The following is a 20,096-nucleotide window of genomic DNA, read 5'->3' as shown; positions in this document are numbered from 1 at the left end:
AATAGAATTGAAGTCTCTAGTCCTCACCCCGCGGTAAGTATGGCGCTGGAGAGAAAATTGATTTCTTTTGCTTAATGCTCCTTTGAACATATTCTGTTTTTCATGCATGGTATGCCAAATGTTTAATGTGGACTTCGTGCGAGTCTGGAGGGGGTCCTTAACACGCGATATTTATGAGAAGAATATGTGAAGAGTTCGAACAGATCCATCTGGGGAGAGAAAGTGCCCCCCTACCCTAACTCATCTCCATCTCGCTTTATTTCCATCTTCACTGATCCCGCTTGTTTGTGGCGTCAAAATGAGACGGATTAACGGGTGTAAAACAAGGAAAGAGAAAGCTTTTCAACGAAGCAAATAGTAAAAGGGAAAATTAATCCTAGAGGTAATTTCACGCGATTTGGTTCGGCACCATGGACGGGTCAAATGGGGGAAAATGACTTTGTTGAAAGGACCGCATTGATTGTGGTAATGGCATCGCTTCTCGTGTGAGATCCAACGGAGAGGATTTGGGAATTAAATCAGGAATTCGAAAGAAAGACTTTTTGATAAACTGGTTGTTACTTCATTAATGACAAAGGATGTGCCTCGGCTGAGTTGGCATTACAGATGTTAAGACCAATTTAGCACCTTCAAAAGTTCTTAAAGCGTGTTTTGTTAACAGACAGATAAAATGGCTGTATAATTGAAAGCCATGGGTTCTGTCAAGCATTCACATGTGGAGACTGTGATCGGGAATATATGATGGACCCATTTATATCAGACCAAAGACACCAACTCATAGACAATCTAATCACTGCGGCGAAATCCATTCCTAAAATTGCTCCATTTATCTGGACAATGACATCCCACCTTAATTGATTCACATAAAGTGACCACTTCAGCGGTGTCGTCTGAAGTGGAATTCAGGACCCCCTTTGGAATTACACACTACTGTTAGGTGAATGATTTCCTCTTTTCCAGGAACACAGTCCCACACAAATGCACTCTAAAGTAAATTAAGATCCGTTGCAACCCACTGGTAAATAATACCGACAAAAAGGAAGGAAGTACATGGTTTAGAATATTAGGATTTTAAAACGTTTCATCAACGAATCACCTGACAAGCACCCTTGTTCAAAATCAGTCTTAACTCAAACGCGACTTCCCTCACTCACATTTTTTCTCGTTGTCTTGTTAAAAAATAATTTACATTTTTCCTTCACCCCTATTGCTCTTCTAAAACAATTAACACACACATACATACACACACAAACCTCACTCCCTCTATCTCTCTAAAATTATATGTATGCACGATATTTATTAGGCTACATACATACATTAATTTAGATTAAATGCCCACGAATGTACCCTAATTTTTACAGTAGCCTACATTTTGCATGAATTGTATAATTCATTTTAGTCTAAATTTTTTCTTGAATAATGCAGAAGAGAAATCTAAAATGTTCATTATCCATAATATGGCAGTAACTGGGCGTTGACGATACCATAAAATACTGTGGATTTTAAATTCTTATAGCCTATGTAACCATTGCCTTACTCAAAAGAAAAACAAAAACAAACAAACAAAACCAATAAATGACATGGTGATTGATCTATTAAATTCTCCATCATTTTTAATACATTTTACTTTGCTTATCTGTACTCCATCCACTGTGATATTTGCAAAATGAAAGATGAGGAATTTAGTTTCACCATTTTTATTTATTCAGTAATTTCTTTTTTTTTTAGCTGGCCATACCTCTGCCTAAGCCAAGAAACTGTCTTACTTAACAGCACCATTTCCTGGCTCTCAAACTCTCTACATACAGAGACATAAATAATCTAGAAACCTATGATTTAAGAAACAAACAGAAGAATAAATTCTACTTGAAAACATTCATACAATACTACATCAAGAGCATTTTCTCAAAACATGTTTTCAGATATACAATGTTTTTTTTTTTTTTTTCCCTTCATTTTTGTTTTCTTATTTGTACAGTGCGATATATATACAGAAGTACTCATCACAGTTCAGTGATTGAGGCCATAGATTAATTCTTAATTCCACATTGTTTGTCTTCTCGCCAAAGAAATGAAAGCCAACATCTTTTGACATTCCTCCCTCAATATCTTAATCAGTGTGGGTGTTGAAAATTAAGTCTAAGTACTAATCTTCACAAATATGATTTGATTTTCTTGCGATTTATGATGGATACTGGGGAGCCAGTGAGAACTGGAGTCTGAACAGGTTGTGGCAGTTCCCTTTGGCATAATGATCTCCGCTTTACCCTGGAGCAACGCTAAGAAAAGAACACGTAGGGCTGATGTCTTCACAACGTGCATTGCGGTGCAACCTAATGAATTTCTATGGTCTGTTCAGTAACACGACCGCTGTTGTGCTCTCTCTCACACCCTCTCTCTCTCTCTCTCTCTTTTCATTGCCACTTTTTACGGGACCATCATCCATTTAGACTGTATTTGTGGCCACACATTTAAGGTACAGTGCAAGCAGGTGACAGGTAGTATTCAAGGCTGTTGGGGGTGTTTAGGAATGGGGAGGTGCTGAAAGAAACAGGGGACATGACAGCAAATTTTGATGTGGCTGCGTTTAGCCACGGTTAACGTTTTATCCCTGACTCACAAACTGGCTGACTGGGATGGTGGAAAGTGAATGTACTCTTACTGGCGTGACCTCTTTGCAACACACCAACACTGCATAAAAAAAAAAAAAAAAAAAGAAAAGAAAAAAAGAGTTAACGGGGTAGGCGGTCGGAGAGAGTGGGATGGTGTTCCAAGACAGCGGAGTATAGCATCAGGAAGAATGTCTAGTGGGGGGGAGAGGGGGTGAGGGGAGGGGGGGGGTATGCGGAGGGGGGCTGTGACAGTGTGACGTGACTCCTGGTTTTCAGAAAAATTCTCCAGTACAGTGCTCAGTAGATTTGGTCGTGGGTTGTTTTTTTTTTTTGTTTGTTTGTTTGGTTTTTTTTGTTTTTTGTTTTTATGAATGAGATTTGTGATGAGGAATGAGGGAATCAGCAGACCTCCTTCCCCGTGGCGCCGGAGGGCAAGATGTTAAGCTGGGTCAGCTGGGCCGCGTGTTCCTTCGCTTTGAGACGAAGAGCAGCGATGCTAGAGGCCCGTCGGTCGGCGGCCGTGGAGGAGGTGGAGGAGGAGGAGGAGGAGGAGGAAGAGGATGACGAAGGGTCTGAGAGGACCGCAGGAGGCTGAACCAGGCCTTCTACTGGTGGTGCCGACTGGCGCAGCAGAGCAGCTGCCGTGGAAGCGCTGGTCAGAGGACCCATACTGGAGAAGAGTCTGTGTGAAACAGGAGAGACAGTCAGGTTTTAATGGCCTTAGAATCACAGAGTCTGAGTGAGACAGGAGAGACAGTCAGGTTTTAATGGCCTTAGAATCACAGAGTCTGAGTGAGACAGGAGAGACAGTCAGGTTTTAATGGCCTTAGAATCACAGAGTCTGAGTGAAACAGGAGAGACAGTCAGGTTTTAATGGCCTTAGAATCACAGAGTCTGAGTGAGACAGGAGAGACAGTCAGGTTTTGATGGCCTAAGAATCACAGAGTCTGAGTGAGACAGGAGAGACAGTCAGGTTTTAATGGCCTTAGAATCACAGAGTTTAAGTTAAAGCCAAACGTAATCGTTGTCAGAACATCCCTTACTGTTTAAAGATATATGTTGTGTGCTGGGACCAGAGATATTGATGTACAATCATTACAGACAGTTCCTCTGAACTTTTCAGAAGCAATTCAATTATTCATTTTGAGACAATTTATACATGAATTATTTATCCATTATTTATGTATTAATTTAAATATTACTCAGATATCAAATTACATTATTATTTTTATTATAATATATAATTCTACTATTTGAAATATATAACTTCTCATAAATATTTGGCTATTTGAGCATCACTTAATCATCACTTTGAAATAATTTCTTTTTTTCAATTACCCCCCCCCCCCAAAAAGAAAAAAAAAGTCAGAAAAGGTGGTAGTTTTCATAAAACTGACAATTAATCTTAATTGTTCTGAGGGTTATCAGTCTTTTTTTTTACTTCATTCACTTCATCAGAGACCAATTACGTGCATGTTTAAAAACATGATAACGCTAACAATTTAGAGTGCTGCTGTTTAACATTTATAAATCCTCTGGAGCTTTAAAAGAAATGTTCTGTTTGACCCTTGTCCAGTGTACTCACTTCCATATAATAATCCTCATACCATCCACTGCTGATTGTTCCAAACATATAGCATATATACATTTAAAACTTATAATTAAAAAAAATGAAATGAACAAATCACAGTTCAGTTTTCCTTGAACATCCCTACACTTCCTGTGATGTAACTTCAGGGAGTGTCTTACTTCAAGTTTTATTAAATCTGATTGACAAATCAGAGCAAGATTCCTGTGTAAATTCACGTTTAACTTTTAGCAGATAAATACAATTAAAAAATGTATCTGTGTTAAAACTATATCTAGATTTCTTTTTCAGTTCTATCATTTCTTTTTTCCTTGTCACAGGCATGGAAACAGGTGGTAATGTTACAATGAAATCAGATGTACAAACACTCCGCCACTAATGTCACAAGATTATTAAAAAAAAAAAAAAAAAGATGAAACAAAAAAAATTAGACACGTGAAATATAACTCAAAGGGTGAATTTGAAAAGGACTGTTAAATTCAGTAGGTGTACCTGCCAAAAGTGGGGCCAATGAAAGCAGGATGTCTGAACATGGCTGTACCCAGAAGGGTGCCCAGGCCTAGGGGCGTGGAAGGAGGCAGAGCAGAGCTGTTTGGAGGCGGGGCCAGGCCTGGGAAAGCAGCGGCTGCTGCAGCAGCAGCAGTCCAGGCAGACTCTAGCACAGGGTGGGGATGAGGTGGGAAAGGACCACCCTCTAGATAATGGCTCAAAGGATGAGCTGCAGCCAGGGGACCAGGGAAGGGTAGTCCTGGTGGATGTGCTTGAACCCCTGCTTTCTCACGTTTTCTCCACTTGGCCCTGCGGTTCTGAAACCATACCTGAAAAGCCAGGAACAGGTTTGCTATGACGCTTTGAAGAGCATGAAGAGCAAGGCCATATCTAAATGTCTTTACAATGGAATTAATGAAAACGCACATGCAATAATTTATTTACTCTTGTCGTCGGGCTCATACCTAACACTCGTCAGAGACTACATTTGCAACTTCAGCAACCCATGTATAACCACCCAAATATTTGAAATGTTGTAACGTAGAATACGGTTTTTATTTTCTCCCTAGAAGTGGTCTTTGATGTAAATTTGTCTGTAAATCCTTAATATTTTACAATTAAATTCCACATTACACGCTGCATGCCTGTTTGAGCAGGGGGTTGACGCTTCAGCCGATGCGCAATCTTAGCGCGCTTTAATGAGGTGACAAATAGGCGGAAAGTCAACGGTAATTACACGGCCCCTAAACCCATGCACTTTCTTATGGTCCGTTACCCTAAGTTTGCTAATTAAAATCTGGTTTAGGCTGCCTAAAATCGGGGTGGAGCAGGATAATTAAGAACCGTGTTAACAAAAGATTGAGGAATAACAGCTGAACAAGGTCCAATAACAATTAATGCGCTTTAAATTAAATTCCTCAAAATGTAAGTGACTTCCAGAGGATATTTAACTTTCCCACGCCATCCCCCCACCCACCCACCCCAATCCATGGAGCACCAGGTTGTGTTGCAGAAACATGGCCCGCAGACAGACACTGACAATGAGGAAAATGTCAACAGCGGAACAGTGAGCAGGGAGCTCACCACCCCCCCCCTCCCTTCACACGTTAGAGGCTGTTTTGCATTACACGACCCCTGGGGAATTTATGAGTTTTATCACCTCCTGATCGAGCCTGTTAAGTGATTTGTTCACTCATGGCCCCAAACAGACATCTGTTGTTTTATGCTGGCAATAACCCTGTAGCTTCCCAGTGTTTGTACTGTCTCTTTGGTTATGAGAGTTAAGCTTGAACATGTAAGCCACGCTTTGAATACAGAGAGGAGGGGGGCAAACACCCTTAATAGTCTCTCATTCGTTCCAAGTGCAAAGCATCGGATCAATGCTGGTCTATTGCAATCACAAAATGGGAAATCAAATAGCATTATCCTGCCACCCCTCCCTCTCCTCCGCACCAGCGATGAGAATTCAAACACCATTTTCTCCCTGGAATAGCTATGTTTGCTTTTGCACTAAGTGCGCTTTTATGAATCAGGGGCGTTCATGTAATTGCCGCTAAAATGTCCGCTGCATCATGTGTAATAACTTTCGATAACAGGAAAGACCTAACCCTATGGTTTTAGATAATAACTTTCAGCATTATTTAAAGCTGAAACGTAGAAAACTAGCTACATTTTCACAGCTTCAAGTCTGAAATGTTACAAATCATCCAAATTCCAAGATATGACTCTATGGAGTACTGTAGAAAGCCTTACCAATTATGTAATATTCATCGTATTATGAAATTAGCCATAGTCACTTACGCATTTAAAGCTTACAGGGACAAACTTTTCCGCTTACCAGTGTTTAATAATATGATTAAAATAGTGCAACAATCATTTAAATGCTTACTTGCACGCGCGCCTCAGTCAGATCCAACCGCATTGCGAGTTCCTCTCTGTAAATCAGAAAAAAAAGTTGTTGCGATTTTTAAATTATAATGACAGAAAATAGATTTTGCCCACGAAACTACGACAAAGCAATCTGGCACATTTGATGAGAATCGAACAAGTAACTTGTGGCCAACGTTTGCCATAATGGGTCGTTTCTGTGCAGGCGAGTCTTTAGTGCACTGTAACAACATAATGACAGAAATAATGACATCCAAGCAACTACATGGCAATTGAACATTTTGCTGTAAGTGTACCTGGGCAAATTGACGACAATTATTTACCACGGCAATGAACCATGTCAATAAAAACATCAATAGATTTGATCAACATCGGCTGAAAACGCATAGAAAGTGTCCTCTAAAACAAAACCCTCTTTTATAAGGAAATGTGTTGTCATTTATCCGGCCATATTTTTTCTATCTAAATGTCTTAATTCTGTCTGATAATTCATCTTGCAGAAACTCGATCACATACAGCAACCGGCTATCTCTATAAAATAAAACACCATAAAATGTAATGTTTAAGAACGTAAATACATCTGTAAATACATCTAAAGATTTTTTTGTTTCTTCGGTGTTAATGTGTTTCAGATTGTTTCTATGTTTCGTTTTTGTCTTGTAATTTCCACAAAAAATATTATTATGGGGAGAGACGTCGTAAGAAAATGCACGTAAATGTTTATTAATAACATTTACATACAAATTATTATAATAGGCTATGTATTTTAAGCGAGTGTTGTACATAGGCTGGTTTGCATGCACACGTACACACACACACACACGCCTAAAAATTTAGTTGAAGCTGACACTATCTCACCGACTACCGTCACTGTATAGCTGTTATACCCTTGAGCTCCTCATAGTCTAGAAACCTACTTGCTGGGAATGACTTGTAATGCGTGATCCAGGCAATACTAACTAACCGACTCCTCGATGATATTGTCAATGTCAGTCATAACAACAGACCCACGCTACATTAAAGAGGCATAAAACAAAACTGTTCACACGTGGCGCGATTGCACTTATTTTCATAAACTACAGGATCTAAGCTTAATGTTACGTTTACGTGTTGTTGTCGGTCTGAAGAAAAATGTTACGATACCGAATAAAACATTATTTGGCATCTAAACAGCGACAAAATATGAAGTGCTATGCTTTTCTAAAAGAAGAAAATTCATGTTATACTCTGGGTTACTTAAACACTGACCTGGTGCAATTCTATAAATTTCTCTCCTATGTCTCTGTGTTAATATGGCTTAAATTTAACTTAGATTAGATATAAGAAGCCAATTCTTGTGAAACGCTAATTTAAGGATGTAACGTTTGAACATTTCTATTCTGTTCTATTCTATTCTATTCTATTTTGGAGTGTTTATACATTTAGAGCATTTATCTAACATATTATTTCTGAATTATCATTATCATCATCATCATCATCATCGTTGTTATTATTATTATTATCATCATTATTATTATTATTATTATTATTATTATTATTGCTGTTGTTGTTGTTATTGGTGATGTTGTGGTCTTGAAATAACGTGGTGAACGTTCTATTATGTAACCATGACCTTGAGCCGTGGCCTACCTGGTGAAAACGTCAGGATAATGCGTCTTCTGGAAGGCCCTCTCAAGCTCTTCTAGCTGATAGCTGGTGAAGGTAGTCCTGTATCTTCTCTGCTTTCTTTTAAGCATCCCTTCCTCCGTGTCACTACCTGCTGACAGGCAAACACTGTCCTCACCATCTTTTACATCCCCATCGTTGTGCAGGCTTTCTTCGTCCTTTGGAGACAGACCAGCGTCTCCGCATGCTTCCTCTTTCACCACGTCCTCCTCAAACTTCAGTGTGCTTAGTTCCACAAGCTCTTGGGCCCCGCTGTCAGGGCTCTGGCCCTCCTCGTTTTGACTAAAGGAGGCGTTCTCCCTGTATGACTTACTGCGGCTTATGCTGACCTGTGGCGCCTGACTGATTTTGAGACTTTCGCAGGCTTGGTCCAGTAGCCGATCTCTCTCACCTTTCTCCACATGTTCATGAAAACCTCTGCTGGAGTCAAGGTATTTCCCTCCATGGCCGTACAGCCGACGCAATTTGGGCGGCAGGTGCATGTCTGAGTCAAAGGAGTTATCTTTAGTTGGGGCTGAAAACAGAAACGAGCATGAATGCAGGGTTCAAGCTATTTCTGGGTAAAACAATAACAAAATTCCTTAGAGGTCCTGCTCATTAGCACAAACTTAAATGGTTGTTTGCCCCCATCCCCTCCCCTGAACGTTTTAAAGTTGAGCCCTTCCACATCTTCAATAATTCTCTCAAATAGTACATTAATAACAAGCCTGTATTTACAAGGACTTGGTAACAGGTTTGTAGCCTCTTGATATCAAAGTGCTATTTGGTACTAATTAAAAATGCCCCACATTTATCAAAATCAGGCTATACCTTTACATTTATCAAATCATTTAACATGTTTTAGCGATAAATTAGTATTTACGTGCTTTGAATAATAACAACATCAGCCCGTTCAGCTGAGACAAACTTTACTTCTCGAGTAATTAACAAGCATACAAGGATGTATTTAATAACAAGTGTATAAGTCAAGAAAATTCGAGCGCAGATCTCGAACGTGTTCATGAGAACGTGACAGAAACTTTAAAACCCTCCATGCTAAAGGTTATTCATCACTTTAACACGCAACATTATGTGTCGTGTGTTGTCATACTGAGAAGCTTACCTTCGGTAGCCTGATCGTTGTCCGCTCTGGCGGGTAAAGCTGGTAAACTTTGCGCTCCGAGGAGCCGGACTTTGCATGGGCTTCTTCTGCCGAGTATGCTGTCTATACAGTACGACGAAAGTACAGTGGGCGATTTACTTTTACACTCATTCCTGTCGTGAGCATCTTCGTCGTACTGAGTACTCATTTTGATCCTACTAAAATGTTTGTCTATTGGAGAAACTAAACGTTTTTTCCCCTCGTTGCCGTGTCTGGAAAGCCCCTTCTTTCTCCTATTCCAGTCGGACGCTAATGTCATATGCTCTGAGCAGCAATTGCTCCGCTCTCCATTCTGTTGCACTGACGTGTATCGCCAATCTGATTGGCTCCCGGGGGGAAAGGGGGATCTTTATATATTTTCCATTAAAGTTCACCGACGTGTGGACCGAATCTTGTGATGGATTATTGATGCAATGGACTGAACTCCGGTAGCTTTAGCATGAAATTAAACAAAGATTGCGCACATCAAAATTATCTTCCTCAAGGGAATGTATACAGGTAACCTCAACAACATATGAGTTTCATATTTTTAACAAATATTGAAATGCAAAAAAAGCTGTCTCGTGTTTCCCCACTTTCTTCTAATTCCTCTTACATTAAAATATTTTTAGTTTGCTTTGTTGCTGCCTATAACAAGAACAACAAGAACAAGAACAACGACAACAACAACAATAATAATAACAGTAGTAGTAGTAGTAGTAGTAGTAGTAATAATAATAATAATAATAATAATAATAATAATAATAATAGGCCGAGATATAAACGCAATTTTAAAAAATCGCGCTTCTGACCATGACAGACCTGTATATAGCCTATATATTTTAATTTGCCTTTCTATTTAATCTAGTGCAGTGAAAAGATCAATCACATCAGACTGAAATCAGTTTTGTTAGTGGGAAAATGCCCAAATATTTCCATATGGCCCCTACCCTTAAGATTTCACGAGGAATCAAATTTAGTTACCAACATGGTATACGAAAATTATTGCGCTACCTCAAAATATTATCTAAGCAAGTTTAGTGAGGGGCCATTTGAAACACAAGGCCATTTGGACAGAATTCTGCACTCACTGGCTTACAGCGTACGCACACACACACACGCACACGCACACACACACACACACACACACTAATTGCCTGTCCTCTCTGGAATTGTTGTAGCGATCAGATAGCCTCAGATGATTGACTTAAAAAGTGAAGGTGGAGATAATGGGGCGCTGAGAGGATGCCGCAGGTAGCTGGACGTCATAAGACTGGAGAGATAGATTGAGAATGTAATTTTAAATGAAAGTCTATTTAACCTGCTGCGAATGGCGTGACCCCATCCGCCGCTCAAACCCATCGCTGTTAAAAGGATCATTTTCACAACTCAATCCCAAAACTTCAACAAGCTACAATTTACTCTTTCTTCTCCATATATGGACCAAACCCACTCACTCGCTGCTAGACATGTCATGTATGAACATTATTAAATATTTTAGGAGTATATACAAACTTAAACACGTTTGCCCGACCTTTGAGTTTAACCTCTTATTCACTGTGTACGTGTTCAAAATGATGTTATTTTATTTCGTAGTTCAAACAATAAGAGCTGCAGCAGGCCTAGTCACACTCAGCACTAAGACTTCAGTGAACTGTATTTTTCATTAACAACACTGAGACTGAATAAAAATGTGATGTAATCTCAAATTTGAATGATTTAAAAGTTACGATTAATTATAATTTTATTCTCAATTCTCGTTGCAATTACGATCTTGTGACATGAAGGTCTGTCTAGATGTTACGACAAATAATCTAATTTATTGCGTTTACTGATACTGAAACTTTTTGTAAGCTATCATTTGAAGGGAGATCAACAGAATACTGGCAATAATAACAATATGACACATTTTTTATGGTCACAAACAGCCGCGTAATACAGACGGGTATTTAAAGTCGCCATATAATTTGGGGCCACAATTTGATTCATTTAAACATGCTCTGTTATTAACCCAAGAAAAGAAATGTCAGGCACCATTACCGCCAGCAGGACATCCGCGCTTTGTTTAAATGCACTAATTACACGCATGCAATTTGAAAAAAGGCGCAATTTTCACATATTCAATTTTAGGTCTATTTACCCAGATACATGTGAGTGAACAGTGAACTGGGGTGCCTGTCAGTTTCCTCTGCCCCTCTTACGCTTATTTTATCCGACAAAGTGTCATATTTTCATAACTTTCAGGGTTAATGGGATTGACTAATGAAAATCTTTGGGACTGGAGTCGATTTGTTTCGCTAGGTCATCGTTTCACTTATGTACATTTGCCTTTAGTTTTCACTCGCGAAGTCGGCCTGACGTAGACGCATGTGTATATCCTTTAACGATATATCAGTTTGCGCTTTAGTAGCTTGTTATCATCGGTTCACACTCAGCTGCTTGTGTTGGTGTGTACGCAAGTAAACCTAACCTATGCTGTAAGATACTTTGATGAGGCAGGCGTTTCCATCTTTTCAATTAGCGCCATCTCCTGGTATCAATCCTCATCAGTTCTTAGGATGCTTGGTAGCACTTGGAATCATTAAGGGGACGGTGTGTTTGACGGTAATTCGTCATTGCATGAACTCATCTAGCAGGTTGTCCGAATTACATCTGAGTTTACTGTTGGATTTCGGATGATCACACATAATTGTATGTTAGCGTTCTTATATTATTCATCAGAGTGCGATTATTATGCTGCATACACTCACACTGAATAAAGCTCAGCTGGAGTGGTAGCCTTGTTTTTCCACAACATACTCCCAGTATGAGTGTAACATCACCTTCGGTATGAAAATTATTATCCAGATCAAATGCATAGATGAGAAAAATGCAATCTACCAAAATATGCTTGATATTTGCACCGAGATATGAAAAGTCGCTTTTATATTATCGGATACTGTGTGCTCCAGGTGAGAAATATAAAACCTTATTTGTTAGGTCTTTTGACCTTCTCTGATTACCTGATTGCGATGCACAGTTCTTATTTATTTATTTATTTATTTATTTATTTATTTATTTATTTATTTTGAGGTTGCAGTCGAGACGTTATTGAGTAATTTCCCCGAGACACGCTCTAAAAAGGATGATCATACTCTCTTTGTATTAGGCAAACTGAATGTAGAATTTTGGAGACACTGTGCTGACAGCCCTGCTCTAGAGGTGGTGTCTCTTCATTCCAGTTGCTGTGACTTAATTGGATGCTGCTCTACTTGAAAGGGCGAACAAAAAGACGAGCTTTCAGACGCGCGCGTAAGCAAAGTTAATTAGTGGTTATTAACACCCCGCATAATGAGAGTGCGAGGGAGTCAATTTAATGACTTTGTTAGCCCAAGTTTAGAATGACAGACGATGATCGGAACAACAATAGCAATCTTAAACGCAGTGATCATCCGTAATTTTCAACAGTAATACGCTCTAATAAAAACAAAAGGACCTTAATTTCGCTCAACTGACTCGATAATTTAGATTTATTAAAAAAAAAGATTAACATTCAAGCCGAGGATTACTTTTTCATGGAAAGATAAAAGAAAATAGGCCTATATTGGGATCATATTTAGTTTGCAGGTCTGGATATTAGCAAATGCTCCCACAATGAGCATAACTCTGTTCATTCATAGAGACAAATAGTCAAGCAATAAAGTATGATATTAATATAAAATCGCGTAAATTAGCAGAGCGCCTCCTTTGTGCTACTTTAAAGTTGCCAGTTCGAAACGATGGCATACCACATTATGGCGTTGCTATGACTATACAGTAAATGATTTGCAGTTTTGTTGTTTCATTGCCTGTTACTGCAGCATGCAACACATTGCCTACTACATGAGCAAATATGAAGGGTTTTTAAAAAATATTTTTGTGCGTACAATTCATGTACATAGGATTGCGGTGTGTAAGTGTGCCTGGTTGGGTTTGATTTCGTTGAGTGAAAGGGGGTTTGAGCACCCTACAGATTGATTCGTGGAACGTGAAGCGGAATGGCTTCTTTAAAATGTATTCAGGTGACAGGTCATGCATACGAGTCTAAGCATATGAGTACGGACGCCTTTTCTGCCCATCACTGTGGCCTTAGGAGGACTCTTAGCTGCTGATAAACCATGCTTAAAGCTTGTTGTCCCGGGTAGCACAGTGACCGCGGAACACTGATGATATTTTGAGAGAGTGCTCTTGCCCTTTATTGATTGCATGCTTGGAACAAATATGAGGGTGAAATTCAAGAATGATAATCCTTTATTAAGTTAATCAAAGTAATATATGCAAATTATTTTTCTTCCCGTATGAGCTTATCAAACCTCACCCCTTGAATTTGAAGAAGTCCATTTATTCAGTTAGCGTCAATAACGCTCACAAATATTGCAATGCAAATGAAAGTTGATTAGAATAAATTGAGGACTTCGTTGCTATCTGACCTTGTCTGAGTTTTATGTAAATTACTGAAAACGACAAGATGGAACAATGACATTTAAAGCTTGGAGAAATCCACGAAAATAATGATCAGATTTTGTCTCAGTGGGCACAAGTAGACTACGTGTTTCATTTTTATATCTAAAAAAAAAACCCGTCCCTTTTCCCCCTCTGAGCGGGCTGCACTAGCAGAGGAAGGCAGAGTAGCAAATCAAGGTTCTAAAGAAAATGTTCAACATCGTATTCAGTTCAGATTAGTTCACAGCACGTCTGCAAAATTGACCCTGTACGCACTAGATATTTCATTTCTGGAATTTATAATTGTGGGTCATTTTAGGCGCTCAGGTTTGGACCGAGAGCTAGTATCACTGGCCTGAGGAGTCAAAGTGTTGAGTCAAGGGGACATTAGTTACCACTGAGCCTTTTAAAGTGGACTTACTGACATCTAGTGGATTGGCAAAGTTACAGGTCAAGAAGTTGATTACAGCATAGGGGTCATCGTATCAAATTTGAAAGATTCTTGATCGAAGATTAATTTATGCTATTCATAATCCTAATAAATAACATCGTATAGGCAAGAGGAAGCAGATCTTTGATCAGCAGTCTTACTCTGAGACTCCTGATAAATATGATCTATAACCTTGGCTGGACTAATTCTGTAGATTTGTATTGTGGTTCATATTATTCACAGAACCATGGTAATGACAAGACACTGTGTGAACTAAATCTTCATAATGTTGCTTTTCCTATCATTCTCTAAAGCCTGGCCAGCAAATATATAAAGACAAGCTCTTAAATGATGAAGTAAATGAGGTGTCAGGGTTGGCGGTGGGCAGAAGCGTTTAAATAGACACCTCAGGGCTTTCGCTTATGATGTCTTTGGATACTTATCACGGATAATACCCAACAGTTCATCAGAGACTTCATCTCAAATGAAATTAGCTTCCTGTGTGGAGCTGTGATGGCCACCCTGGTGTTTGGCTATGACGGTAATGAAAGCCGGGCCGACGGCTCACCTCGGGGTTCGTGAAGCACAGTCCCAGCCTCTAAACTCTTTCGCTCCACGAGCCCAGTTATTCTATTCCTCCTCTCTCTCGCTCTCTCCTTCAGGAAGCCAGTTCCCATAGTTATCATATTTGTTTTGGTTCTCTGTTGCAGGTGAATTTAGAGTGGTTAGGGGTGGCAGACAGAATGTGTATTTTTCGGTGGGTGTGTGAATGCACACTAGTGATGGATGGAGGTATCCATATGAAATATGAACGTTTTATGTCAGTTTGTCTGTCATAATAACGAGACTGGTCAGGAAGACAAGGGGAGGTGATCAGTGCAGCGTAGATTATACTCAGAGAGGGCTGCACAGGGCCATGGATTTTTTTTCTTTTACGTTTTTTTTTTTTTGAGCTGTGGTCTTTCGGCCGGCTTCGACCCTTCTCAGGGGTGGTGGAGAAGCTGATCACACCCTGTGTCCTCCCAGACCTATTTGGTAAGAGAAACATGGTCCAATGCTAGGTACCACAGTTGGGGGGTAGCACAGCCTTGCAATCTATATTGGATTTATTCCTTTTCTATATCCAGGTGTTTGGAACCCCTGCTGTGAGGAAGTCATAACAGTAAATTCTTTGTGCCTGCAGGGGTTGTGCTAGAGCCACACCGTAGACCTTCAATGAGAGGAATTTAACAGAATCAAGGTGTGAGAGAAGACCAGACACTCAAATTCTTCAAGTGACCCAGACTTTTGACTATCTTTCTAAAACTGCCTCTCACAGCCTATTGCCGCTCTCTCTGTTTTCTCCCACTCTCCCAAACTCATTGCACTGGTAAAAGCTCAGAGATCTAAGTTATCATGCTGGATCAGAGCATCTAACTGACGCTGTGTGTATAGCATCTGACATTTCTTTATGTAAATACAAAACCAAGTTTACCTCAGCACTACAAGTGATCTCCTCATATGTTCCTTCATATTTTCATTTGCCTTTGTGTTTCATGCTGATATCCATTACTGTTCTTAATTGTCACTGATGACTGCCTGTGCTGCCATCACGTCTGAACTACAGAAAGCACTTCCTAGTTCTTTCTCATTAGACCACATGTACGCTTTTTGAAAGTCAATCAAACTATGATTTCATTATTCTTTTAAGGTGTGTGACCAGGCCAGGAAAAAAACTGTAATTATACAGTCATTGTCACTCCCAAACTCAATTCTACAGTGTAATTGATAGGTCTTCTGAGCCAAATGCAATAGTAATTGTTATTGAGATTCCCATCTTTGATAATTACAGTTTACTGTAAAAAAATAAAATAAAAATAACACCATCATAAAGTGTCTTTATGAGGTGTTAAGTCACCGTGAGCCAACAGAACAGATTTGGTGTGGAGAACTTGGCATAGAACTTGGAGAATAGAACTTGGCATAGATTTTACAAGTTCCTTGAACTGTCACTTAGAGGTATGTAATACCATTCTACCACAAAAATCCCATTTTTTCGGTGTTTTGTTGATGGAGGTAGAGAACAATGTTTCAGGGGCTGCTCCAAAATCTTCCACAAGTGTCCAAGTTAGTGAGGACGTGTTGACCGAGACAGCCGTGAAATATGCTTTGCGTTATTTTAATTATCAGTGGACTACTCAGTGACATCTCATTGCCTGTGGATGCGAGCATTGTCATCCTGGAAAGAACCACTCCCATCAAGATGAAAACATTTCATTCTAGGATGAACCTCATCCAGAATGGATGTGTATTTATCATCTCTTACTCTGCCCTTTAATGGTTAGTGAACTTAAATCATTCAAAGAAAATGCACTTCACACAATAAAGGAGTCACCAGTAGCTTTCACCCTGGGAAAAAAGCTCTCAGGCCTGCAGTTTTCTTTGGTTTACACTACAAATGCATTTATCTGCTTTTTTAGAACAGGATGAAGGATGATTCATCTGACCATATAACTCTTCCCCACTGTTCTATGCACTACTGCCTGAATTACTTGAATGAGTTTGTTCACAAAGATGAATTTTAAGGTGCAATAAGAAGTTTATGCAATATAATCTACCTCCCTGTGAAGTTCTCAACTAACTGTTCTTAATCAAACTGGCTGTTCACATGTTAAATTCATATTTGCAGTCATTTAAATTCAGAGTTGCTTTGCTTGTTTTGCCTTGTATGTCAAACCAGTGCATGGATAACAGGGTCAAGGAGCATGTGTGTTTGACCAGAGAGGACATTAATTTAAGATGTCATTGCCTTCAAACCCCCATGCTACTTTAGCCACTGCTCCTCATGAAACATTTGCAAGAGATCTGCTCCTCTTGCCATGATAGCCAAAATGTTGGGCAACTCAGACTGCTCAACATTTTTAAACGTGACCCTAAACACAGTGTTAATCTCATTATTATCTCTGGAACCCTCAGCTTACAATTTATTTTATATCCCTAATTTCCTCAAGTGTTTCTTTTATTTTGGCAGATACCCGAATGTTTGTGTGTTTGTGTGTGTGTGTGTGTGCGCGTGTGTGTGCGTGTGTGTGTGTGTGTGTTTTTTTAATTTTGTGCCTTAAAAAACCTCCTCTTTATAACCAAGCAATTCCACAGCAATTTTCTCTGTGGGTGGAGAGTGTAATTTTCTATTGTATGACATTCTGATGGGTAAGAAACTAGGAGACAGTGATAAAAGGTAGCTTAAAATGTGTGTACAGTGTTTTAATGGCCGAAGTGGAGTTGGTAGGGGGAAGATGTCAGGGAGGGCACCATTTAATGACTCCAGAATAATGCCTTCCTCATTAGTGCAAGCACTGAGGAACCGCAAGGGCTTGAACTGAGAGAGCGTGGCATGCCGCAATGGTCTTTATCTTCATATTAAACCATTTGCATAACATTATGTTAGACGCAGAAGAGTTTCACCTCAGATGGCAAGTTGCACTTAATTTTAAAAGGGTATAGTGGATGTCTCCACAAATCTAATCAGCGGTAAGTGGATTTTTGTGCTGGTGTGGTTTGGACACAGAGGAGGTTGGGACACAATGTGGCCAGTGAAGGGAGTGTCAGTCACTGTGTACAGGTTACTGCAGGATCATCATCTCATTTTTTCATCCCATTCTTTTTTAATCTTTTTCAATATTTGTTTTATCTACATTGTGCCAATGGTATAGATAAATTATCGTTAATGCTGATTATTACACTGAATACTAATATCACCTAGCTATAAACATGACCATATTTAAGAATCTGAATCCTGGAAGACTCTATAGCTCAGCACTCTGAACAACGAACCTCGAAATTATTCATTAGCATTTACATATATAAACTAATAGCATTAATGTTGCAAGTACAAGAGAGAAAAAGGGGGAAGAAAAGCAGGCCCAGTCACATTCAGGTATGAGAGACCGGAGTTAGTAAGGCTGATATTGGGAAGCCGCGATTTAAATCATTTTACGTAGCCTTTTCCAGCTAAGGAATAGTGAAATCACATTAGCCTACTCCTTTCCGCGGCATTTTATGCCTCCCAACGATATCAAATAGGCTACGATTTCTCTAGCGCTATGAACAGCTTAGGTTCACTGACATCTTGAGAAATAGTTGTTGCTTAATCGGCCAGTGGTAATTTAAAAGCCCTATAGCACGAATACAGCTATATGACTGGTTAAAGGTTCAACATTAATAGGTAATGCCATAAAGGTTAGTATAATTTCCTTTTAGTCTACATAATTTGTGAACGAGTGGAGTAATGCCGATGGGACCCATGGTCCGTAGCGTATTCCATTTTCTGAATTCTAGTTAAGCTCTGTGGTGATCTGGTCTCCGTAGAAACTGACTGTTATCAACATCTGATCAGATGGTATGGATACGGTGGCGATAACTTGTTAAACTTTGTGTTTCAGTATTACAGCCAGTGGTTTTGGCTCTGCATTGGCCCTGAACGCAGTGAGGGTTGGGCCATAAAACGCACTTAGGGTCAAAGTGTCAGGGGCAGAGAGGAAGACAGTCTGTGCAATATTTACTCTCAAAATTAGTGAAACAGTAACTAGTCTACGTATTTTAATGTAAAACGTCTGTCCTCCAAAAGCCGCATATGGAGATGTTGGAATTCTGCTCTCTTGTAAGCTCATGTAATGGTTTTCTGATGCAGCTTCACATGCAGTGCTTTTCTGAAACAGCGCCAATCCATCTAGCTGAGACAGAAGACATTATCTTGATCTTACAGACTTGAAAGTAAGCACGACAGAGAAGGTAGTAACCCGTGGGAAGACGGTAGCCTCTTTCTCACAGATATTCCAAGATGTAACGTGGCCCACTTAAGGCGGCTATATACATTCTCGATTAATGTTAATCTGGGTATTATTCTATTATTGTCCCATACGTACCAAGAGACACAAAGAAAGACACATATGACAGAAGAAATGGGCGGTGACAAATTAAAATCAGTCTTTTTTGTGGGGAGCAGATCAATTTCCGCAGACTGGGTCGAGATATTTTTCCGGCATTAGACTTTCTCGTCTTGAGCACAGCACCTAAACTGCCTACCAGCGGGAGCTCCGGCACAGCTGCACGCTTCACTAGAGAACAGTTACTTCTGCCGCACCGAGTTTATTTGCGCCTCGCTATGAGAATTGCCATCATTTACCCCGCCAACCCTCCACCTTCCCAAAAAACGAGAGAGAGAGAGAAAGGGAATAGCCGGCAGAATGAGAAAGGTAAATTGATTCCTAGTGATGTTTTTTTTTTTTTTTAGATATTACCCAGTGTTCATTTTGTAGCAGAAATGCACACGCACACACACACACACATCAAGGTATGAAGTGCAGAAATAAGTAAGTACATGTGTATACATGACGCCATCCTGTCAGTGTTCAAGTTCAACGGCGTATGGGAAAACTTTGCTTGCTACATCTCACCATTTATCGATTTAGACTGGCAAGCAAAACGGGCAAGCCTTAATCAGAACAGAACCACCACAATACGAGCTGTTATACAAAATTAGGCTGCTGATACCTCGTGGCTCTCTGTTTTAGCCTACTGTGTATCTTTACAAATATTCCACTTGACATATGACATGGTTATGAAGAGATCAAACAATACGCAAGCTTTCAGTACTCTACGACAGAAAATCGCTACTTCTGTAACTTCGATGTTGTAAAGTTGTTTGAAAGTATCGTTTAAATTTGTTTTGGCTAGAATGCAGGTCCTTGTTTGCTCACTTTTCAAGTGGACATCAACCCTCTCCTCCCCTAAAAACGTAGCCAGAAACTCTGGATACGTCATAGCTAGCGACTGGGTTTAATTAAGACCATATTGAAATAAGAG

At 39.7% G+C, this 20,096-nt stretch overlaps 1 protein-coding gene across 1 annotated transcript; it reads right to left on the bottom strand.

Moving 5' to 3' along the window:
- Positions 1–3,011: 3,011 nt before the first annotated feature.
- On the bottom strand, positions 3,012–9,530 carry arxa (aristaless related homeobox a). The gene is made up of 5 exons (XM_030770031.1): positions 9,344–9,530; positions 8,206–8,755; positions 6,578–6,623; positions 4,693–5,018; positions 3,012–3,294 (listed from the first exon to the last, which is right to left on the bottom strand). The coding sequence occupies exons 1-5, from the start codon at positions 9,528–9,530 to the stop codon at positions 3,012–3,014; spliced, it is 1,392 nt and encodes a 463-aa protein (XP_030625891.1).
- Positions 9,531–20,096: the final 10,566 nt, after the last annotated feature.

The sequence above is a fragment of the Chanos chanos genome, chromosome 3 (genome assembly GCF_902362185.1).
Source record: "Chanos chanos chromosome 3, fChaCha1.1, whole genome shotgun sequence".
NCBI classification, from domain to species: Eukaryota; Metazoa; Chordata; class Actinopteri; order Gonorynchiformes; family Chanidae; genus Chanos; species Chanos chanos.
Note: the sequence above shows the minus strand (reverse complement) of the source record. Positions and strands in the feature narration are given on the sequence as shown.